General features: G+C 38.0%; 1 protein-coding gene across 1 annotated transcript; it reads right to left on the bottom strand.

Moving 5' to 3' along the window:
• Positions 1 to 7194: 7194 nt before the first annotated feature.
• Positions 7195 to 8229, bottom strand: LOC141590229 (uncharacterized). Its single transcript, XM_074410835.1, has one exon. It carries the CDS (start codon positions 8227 to 8229, stop codon positions 7195 to 7197), a length of 1035 nt encoding a protein of 344 aa, XP_074266936.1.
• Positions 8230 to 10090: the final 1861 nt, after the last annotated feature.

Genomic DNA, 10090 nt, shown 5'->3' on the forward strand with positions numbered 1-10090 from the left:
AGGTCGATGCGAGACAAGACAAGACAATAGCAACCACAAACAACAATACAACCAACGACACTAGTCACTACCATACCACGACCTCGACAATCCAACCGAACACACTTTGGCTGTCCTTTGGACCAGCCCGCGATGGGGGACCGCAGCCGTTCCCACCTAAGCCCCGCTCATCGTCGAGCGATAACCCTGCTCATTAATGTGCACATCCCCTTTCGTGGCGGGTTCCACGAAGGGCGAAACTAGGGCGTGAAGCCACTCCCGCAAGTGACTCCACTCAGCCGAGGACGCACCTCGAGAACCATCAACAACGATCACAACCACAACCACAACACAATACAACTACCATGTCAAGCAACCACAATACTATCACAACGACCGACACACTAGACCGTCTACGAGACCGAGTAGGCGAACCTACCTTTAAGCAACCGCAACCAATCCACGCCGATAGATAACATAGCCGGCGACCAAGCAAAGCCTATAACCACCATACAAACATCTATTACTACAAGCGAACCCTAACTATAGAGACAAAGGCACGGATGATGATTGTGACATACCTATTAGGGAGAGACAAGGCAAAAGACCGCTACCCGACTCAAGGGACGCTCTTCTAAGGCACAAGGATCTTCACAAGGGCTTCCATGGAGGTTTTGAGGTGAAGGGAAGGGGAAGAGGCGGCTGAAGGATGGGAGGAAAGTGGCGAAAGTGATTTGCGGATTTAACAAAACGCGATATATAACCCTCGCTGGAAACTGGGCACTCGATCGAGTACCCAACATACTCGATCGAGTAACCCCCTACTCGATCGAGTAACCTAGCTACTCGATCGAGTAGCCTCTACTCCATCGAGTACCACTCTTTCAACTCAACTCCAGATGACCCCGGCACCTAACTCTAAGGCTATTCTCGTTCCCAAGGTCAGTCAACGATGGTCAAAGGGTCCCTAAAAGGACGGGTATTACAATGATGGATGAAGAGGCTCTCTTCAAGGCTATTTGAGTCTCATTCATCCCAACTCCATAACTGCATTCTAGATGCTTTTCAGTAGCTAGAGAACCAGGAGCTTCAAACTGAGGAGGAGTAAGACTCTCCTGCAGAGGGAAACCTCCTGCCCCTAGGCTTCTTGAGGTACCACCTAGCAGAGAGGAGTCAACCAACATTTCAGAGTCTCCAACAAGGAGAGAAGTCACAGTGCCATTGTCTTGAACAGAAAGGGACCCAACCAGCTCTTTCTCATGCTGGGGTTCAGGCTGCTGCAGAGGGACAGAACCAGAGGAGTCTGTAGTACTATCCAGCAGAGGAACAGTCAGCAAACCCTCAGGAATGGGTTGAGCAGATAGAGCTTCCTCAGCTTCAGGAGTCTCAAGAGGAGAGAAATTATTATGAGTAGTTAAAATAGATCCAGAAGAGGCAGGGGGCAAGACTCTCTTCAAGGCTATTTGAGTCTTTGCCACCCCCTCCTTCCTGCTGCATTCTTGATGCATTCCAGTGGCAGGAGCCTGAACTTAATGACCCTGTGAGGAGCCATGCTGGTCAGCTCTAGCCACTGGGGTACCACCTAGCAGGCAGGGAGTAGTAGCAACAGAAGAAGTCTTCTGAACAGGCCTAAAAACCTTTGCAGGAGCCTTATTTGGGATAGTCTTTGGTTTTATTTTCTTACAACTCCGAGCTTGATGCCCCATTTTTCCACATTCAGCACAATAATAGGGCAACCACTCATAGTCAATTCTTTGCTTGGAGGGACCAAATGGAGTGTTAATGGTTATCAGCTCAGGAAGAGAGGAGGAGATGTCAGCTTCAACCATGACCCGAGCAAAAGACAGCTTTTCTTTTCTAGTGGTGGGCATATCAGCAAACATAGGCCTCCCAATCTTACTAGCCATTTTACTGAGGACAGCAGTAGACCAAAGATATGGGTCTAAATCAGGAAACAAAACCCATATAGGGATAAGGGAGATCCTATCCATTGCAGTAGAGAAAGAGGGAGACTATTGCTTCAGGATGATAGAGTAGGAACCCATTTTCCATGGATTACCCTTAAGAACATTGGCCATGTCTTCCTCATTCTGAAATCAAAAACTGAACCACCCTTTTTTGAAATACTGGACAATGGGTTTGGCAATGTGTCCCCAACTTTTCTCAACATAGCCAGAGTTGGTTTAGAACCAAGAATATTGCCCATTAGAGTGAATTTCCAGATCTTTAATTCCTCTTGAAAATCTTCGAGATCAATATCAATTTCAGAGGAAACCTTACTTTGCTCATGAAAGAATAAGCTCATTCCTATGGGATTCTTAGGCTTAACAACATCAGCCCAGTTTTTACTCGGTTTCTCCTGAAAAGAAGTGGGGTCGATAGTTGAACCCAGAGATGCAGTATCAGAAGAACAAATGGTGCTAGCAGGTATAATCACATCAGCAGAAACATCAACAATCCTAGGTGTTTTAGAGTGCAGATCATTATTAATAACAACAGTACTAGGATTAATTGTGCAACTTTGAGCTATAGGGTCAACAGAAGCCATATCAGTAGCAATCCCTAATTCCGAACCATTAATGGCGTCATTGGATGGAATAATAGGTCGTTTAGGAAAAGAAACTCGATTTGAAGAAGTACTACGCACAGAAGTGCGAGGTTTAACAGCAGAAATCGCATCAAGAATAACATCATTAAGACATGGAGAACTACGATTTGGGGAAAACTGAGTTAAGTCAGAATTACACACCAAATCAGCATCAAAAGGATCAGTAGCTGACGAGGAATCCAATGGTGTTCGAATCTTTGGCGGCCGACCTCTGCCTCGTGCCATGGGAGCTCGCGAAGTGCAACAATGGCGGGAGAAAAACAGAGAATCTGTTTTAGAGAGAGAAAGTTCGTCTTTCTAAACCCTTATTATTATTATTATTATTATTATTATTATTATTATTATAATATTTACTAATTTATTATTGCATAACTTTATTATTATTATTATTATTATTATTATTATTATTATTATTATTATTATTATTATTATTATTATTATTATTATTATTATTATTATTATTATTATTATTATTATTATTATTATTATTATTATTATTATTATTATTATTATTATTATTATTATTATTATTATTATTATTATTATTATTATTATTATTATTATTATTATTATTATTACCTTTATATATTATTATTTCCATATTATATTATTATTAATTACCGATACAAATCACGATCATACTTATACTAGATGAACCATAAGATTCGGCCCAAATAACAATGGCACACGGCCCAATGCTAAATATTAGTTAAACCCAATTCCCGACATGAATTATTAATTTATTATTTAATTAACGTCTTACTTGTATTTATTATTAGAAATGTCATTTATTCAATTATTAAATTACATAAATTACTTTCGTAAATTATTATCAAAATATGGAGTATTACAGTCTTCCCTCCTTAAAATGAACTTCGTCCCGAAACTAAGCATCATCCAACACAATTACGCATTTTACGATTATCAATCACGCCAATCTTATCACAAGGTAACACAACAATAACTCAAAATATTCGTAGTATTACATTCCTTCCCCCTAAAAATAAACTTCGTCCTCGACGTTTGGAACATCAAATAATAGGAACAATCAAATCATTGTTGTAACGCAACAAAATATCAAAACACACATTGTAACCCAAGACAACCATTATTTCCAAGACAACACAAATTAATGGTTAAATGAATAAAATCTTTGATTTACCTCCAAATAGCAAAACCACATCATATAGGATATTCGAACTAACTTTATTTAAATTAAACTACTTACTTTAGCTATCGACGAATACATTGCCAAACTAATTAATAATCTCTAACAAAATACGCATAATTGTGTAGTTAATATTTTCTACATTCCGCATATCACTAGACATGTTATTCTATTTCACATAATTCACAACATCAAAATATCAAGATATGAGAAAATAACTTTTAGAAACTTTAGCATAGATCTTCCATTTTCAAGAATAACAAAACATATTACAAATTTCAAAAAAAAAAAAAACAAAAACGTCAATAAATAATAACTTCATTAATTTTTTGAAAACTTATATTTTTTAGAAAATCAAGAGAGTTAGTAAACTATGAGAAAAAGAATCAAGCCAAGAATTCAAAGGGTCGATTTATAATGCATTTTACAAGCTACTTGGTCGAAACAGAAATTTTACAGCAACTTGTCAGAAACTTAGGTCAACTTGTAAAAATCACCATAAATTGTCAAAATATTTTCTTAAAACGTGGCTTAACAATTTAGAAACATACATGAGTCTATTAAACAGTGGCATTGGAATTATAACAAATAATTACGTATTTTTTAAATGGCAAATTTTACAAAAACATGGCGCGAAAACATCACTGTACAGGAATATTTCGACTACTGTCCACTAAAATATTTATTTCTCCTAAACCGTATATTATTTGAACATGAGACTAGTGGCATATGAAAGCTAACTCACAAAGGTATCACACATAAAAATGTCGGGCAAGAAGTTTAAACCGACAGTAAATGACAGCCAAAACAATCAAGGATAAAATGTCGAGAAATCAACCAAAATAACATTCTTCACAATTTCACTTATACCCATCATGCTTCACATATTAATCACAACTATGCCTCCCCAAAGACATACCATCACACTTTTCTATAACCATATACATATACCAATGCTTAAAATCATATCACATCCCCTCTTCCTAGAAGCAAAGTTATGTCCCCGTAACCACAATCATCAATGAAAACAATATTCAAACAAGGCAAACAAAAGTTACAAGGCAAAATAAACAATATTCATTTTAAATTACCCCACACTCTCAAGTATTCTCTCAGGGTTTCCGGTTCAAAACTGAGAGGGCCATGGTACGAATTAAGTGCGCCTTCTTAACCGCACTAAGAGGGGCACCTAACAGTTCCTTCCCGAGGTTCATTTTATTAGACACATCCTAAATTCATTATTGTTCATTAGTTAGGCCTGAGGATCGTTTTGCTCTGATACCACTTTGTAACACCCCCATTTATTCGGGAGCCTTTAGCTAGACATTCCCAAATAAATAGGACTGTTATCATCTCGGTTTCTCGAGGTAGTAGATAACAAAGTCCAACTCACCAAAGTACTTTAAATTAAAACTTTAATGATTACATATTTATTACAACTTAATCCAACTTAAAACATAGTATAAAATAATTACAACTCGCAGCGGAGATAAATAAAGTGATATAATTATTCTATGTGATCTAGACTTCAACTATGGTCCAAGTCAAGCTCTCATCCCAATGCTCCCGAGTCAGCTAATCTTTAGTACCTGTCAAATCTGCTCCCCATAAAACGGTTCACCGCAGGTGTTCACGAATACACAGTCAACCGCGAGGTTGAGTAGGAATAAAACTAAACAACAACAACATACAATTATCAATCCAATTCAATCCACTTTTATTGCACAACCCCCTGACAACGTGCTCCTTTCCTTTACTTAGCACAACTCCCTTAACAACGTGCTCACATTACTTTGGTACCCCTCCCTTAACAACGTACCACAATATGTAATAGTACCCCTCCCTCACAACGTACATATTACCACCACCCCAGTGTACAAACTCCCTCAATAATGTACAACTGACAGTCGCACAGCTTTTTATAATAACCACATTCCAATCAACGATAACAATTCAATTCACCTCATCAATATAACCGACACAAATCAACACAAATCACCCTTCCAACCATTACGATATTATCAACCAACATGTACAATATGAATCTCCCTTCTAACAATTACGATTATATCAACCAACACAATTCACATACGATCAATTCACTTTAACGTAAGTAATCCACCATACCAAACATAGATAATTAAAAGTCGAGTTGAGTAGGATTATCCCTACCTGGCAAGCGATTCCAATTATGCAGCTTAAGCAATCCAATAAATAAAGCAATCCGATCCGATTATAATTCTTCACAACCGTCACCTATTAAAAATATTATAATTCAATTATTTATTTATTTATCCAATTTATTATATTATTCAATTATATTTTAATTATATTAATTATATATACTTATTATGCATCGATTAAATTAATTATATTTTACGCCGATTAATTAATAATTATAACCCGAGTTACAATCACCCAACTAATTATTTTATTAATTATAAATTAATTATAAAACTAATATGAATCATTATATTAAAACCCGACTTCCCAAAACCCGAGTCACCCAACAAAACCCATTTTAAACAAGAAGTCAACCCATACTATTATGTGAGAACTACGTAAAACAAAGCACACCCATCACCCAACAATTCACGACAAATCCCGTGTTCAACCCTTCACTCAACCCCCCTCCTTTAGCCACCTATTACGCCACCCCCAACCACCTTCAGCACCACCCAACCCCCTCCTTTAGCCACCTTCACAAGCTACACACTTCGTCTTAAACCCCGCGACATCCGCCTCTTTAGACACAAATCCCACCACCCACGTTGGTCATCCATGGTCACGGTTGGTCTCACTAGCATCACCACGGTCCAAGGTAACTACTAAGGCTATTGGCACGGTTTACGGTGGTCCATACAATGTATTAATGATAATTTAATTAAATACGACTATATAAATATAAATTAAGACGGTCTTACCTTTTATCGCTTTATTTGCTCTTTCCGTCTCTTAAATATCCTTATTCTTCTTTGTGAATTGTGAGTTATATTTTCAGAATTATCATGCTATTTATAGTCTAAGATTAGAGAGTATGTGAAGCCAATTAGGAAACTATTACAATTACCTTATTCTAATTACCATAGGAATTACCAATTATTATTATTATTATTATTATTATTATTATTACTATTACAAATTATATTAATTATATAATATATTAGTCTTATCATAAGTAGGATTCCCTCATACAATATTTACTAATTTATTATTGCATAACTTTATTATTATTATTATTATTATTATTATTATTATTATTATTATTATTATTATTATTATTATAATTTTTTTTTTTTTTTTTTTTTTTTTTTTTTGCAGAAAGCTTGGATCATTATATTAAATAAGAATGAAAATACAGACCCGTGTCCTTTCTACAAGGTTAGCCAGGAAAGCCACCTAACATAACAAACAAGAAGAAGAAAAGCTAAGCTAAACATCAGAAGCCATAAGCACTTGCGTTTCCTCTAACTCGGAGAAAAACCAAGTACTTAATGCGCCAAATTAAAGTAGAAGGCTCAGATGAAACATCTTGGAAAATCCTCTTGTTACGTTCCCTCCAAATGTGGTAGATGGTACAGACGAGAGCACATCTTCGTAAGCGTTTCCCGCAACCATTACCTCTGTTATATTTTTTAAACCATGAGAAAATGCGCCGCCACCGTGTAACAACAGTAATTCGCAGCCACACAGCAACAACACGACAAACATTTGCAGAGAAAGGGCAGTCGAAGAAGAGATGATCTGAAGACTCTGAGTTTTGCTTACATAAGACGCGCCTGTTAATCAAGACTAATCCTCTACGGCAGAGATTATCGATCGTGGGAAGCTTGTTTTGTACAGCTAAAATCCCAATCACAACATGTTTTGGATAGATCAACGTATCACCCAAAGTCTTGTGCTGCGAAAAAACAGAACCCTTATGCCTGAACAGATCATACGCAATGCCCTTGAAATCAGGTTGAGCTAACAGATTTTGTGCAGCGGAAGAGCTCCCAGTGACTTGAATAAGCGAGTCCCTGCAATCAATTAAACTGCTCCAAGCCCAAGAATAAGCCGAGGTCAGCTGGAAATGCCAAATATCCACACCCTTAAGAACATAAGCTTTTATCCATTTGACCCATATGGTAGGAGAATCAATGACAAGTTTCCTAATCCATATCAACAGTTGCGATTTATTCCAGCTCAATATCTCTTTTATACCCACACCACCCTCTTTCCTAGGGAGACAAAAACTATCCCAACTCTTAAACACAAACCTTCGTTGTCCAGCATCAATCCCCCATAAGAAATCCTTGCACATTTTCTGAATTTTCTTAACAACTCCTTTTGGCAAAAGGACACTAGATCCCCAAAAATTTTGAAGACCAAAGATGACGGAGTTAATAAGGGTAATTTTCCCAGCATAGGACAAGAGACTATTAGCCCAATGAGATAACTTGCCTCTAATTCTATCCAGAAGAGGAGCAAACATCTTCTGTGTCAATCTCGAACTAAAAAGAGGAATGCCCGGGTAGCGGATCGGCAAATCTCCTTCAACATATCCAGAGAAGATAACACCAAACGCTTAACCTCAGGAGACACCCCACCAAAATACAAGTTGGACTTCATAGGATTTATCTTTAGCCCAGAATAATCAGCAAATAAAGAAAGGCACTTATCCACAGCTTGGACAAAGGGGAGATCTCCTCTAGTGAACACGAGAAGGTCATCCGCAAAAATTAAGCGAGTTAAGTTTATCTTGACGCATTTAGGATGATAAGAAAACCCCGAGTGAGTAGGGAGTTCTCTAAGAAGTCGGGACAAAACCTCCATACATAAAGCAAAGAGGTAAGGGGACAAAGGGTCACCCTGCCTCAATCCTCGTTTCCCAGGGAAAAAACCCTCGGTAGAGCCATTAATATTTAAAGAGAAATATGAGGATGTAAACAGTGCAAGGACCCATTTGGAGAACGGGAAGGGAACCCATATAAATCAGGACATTGAGCAAGAAAGGACCAATTAACCGAATCAAACGCTTTTTTTATATCCACTTTAAGAATGCACCGAGGAGAGATACGACCCCTATTATATTTGAAAGCTAGCTCGTGAGCAAGCATGGAATTATCAAATAAATCCCGACCTTCAATGAAGGCAGCCTGCTCCACACCTACAATATCACCCAAAACCTTCTTCATTCTATTAGCAAGAATTTTGCTAACAGTCTTATAGAATACGGTACAACAAGATATAGGCCTGAATTCTGTAACGGACTTGGGAGCATCACACTTAGGAATCAAAGTAATGAGTGTAGAGTTGGCAGCCTTGGGCATTTTACCTTTTCTGAAAAATTCCTGTACAGCCGCTATGAAATCAGGTCCTGTAATCACCCAGGAATCTTTAAAGAATCCTGAGGTATAGCCGTCAATCCCCGGACTCTTATTTCTATCAATTGAAAATAGGGCATCCTCAATCTCCCTCTGAGTCACCAAAGCTTCCAAGAATGAAGCATTCTGAATAGTACCATGAGTGAACAAAGAAGAAGGGAGACTAAGAACGTCCTCTGTAGAACCCAATAAGTACTGATAATAGTGCAGGAAAGCTTGAGAGACTTGAGCATGCCCTTGACAGAGAGAACCATCAACATCCTGTATAGAGCCTATAGTATTCCTGCATTTTTTTGCAGCAATTTGAGCATAAAAATATTTCGTATTATCATCGCTTTGCTGCAAATGGTGAATCTTGGCACGTTGGGCAAGCACTCGCATTTCAGCTTTCTTAAGAGTAACATATTGCAAAAGAGCAGTTTTCTCCTGAGCAATCAACAGATGATTGAGAGGAGAAAGCTGAAGCAGATTTTGACAATCGGTAAGAGCTTGTTTGGCAGCGCTGACACGAGCTCGCAGACCAGTAAATTCACTAGAATGTATAGTTTTTAATCCACCCCGGATACACCTCAATTTAGAGAAGAGGGAGTAAATTCCTCCTCCACTACCCGCAGAATGCCACCCTTCACTGACCACATGATGAAAGACAGGGGAGAGTGCCCAACAGTTAAGATATCTAAAAGGACGATGCTGAACAACAGAGGATTCAATAGTCATGAGAATTGGAGCATGGTCAGAAATCCCTGAAGGAAGAATAGAGACAGTAGAAGAGGGAATTTGTAAGAACCAAGATTGATTTACCAATAGCCTATCAAGCTTAGCCCATTTAGGAGAAGCAGCCTGATTGTTGTGCCAAGTATAAATCCCCCCAGTATAAGGATGATCAACTAAAGAGCAAAACGATAAGCAATCTCTGAAGTCTTGCATATCTCTATCACGAACCATACAACCCACTCGTTCATCAACAGA

The sequence above is a fragment of the Silene latifolia genome, chromosome 7, assembly GCF_048544455.1.
Source record: "Silene latifolia isolate original U9 population chromosome 7, ASM4854445v1, whole genome shotgun sequence".
Taxonomy (NCBI): domain Eukaryota; kingdom Viridiplantae; phylum Streptophyta; class Magnoliopsida; order Caryophyllales; family Caryophyllaceae; genus Silene; species Silene latifolia.

Bases quoted from the DNA above. Each gene is read 5' to 3' on its own strand.
- LOC141590229 (XM_074410835.1), bottom strand. From the start codon at position 8,229: ATGTTTGCTCCTCTTCTGGATAGAATTAGAGGCAAGTTATCTCATTGG.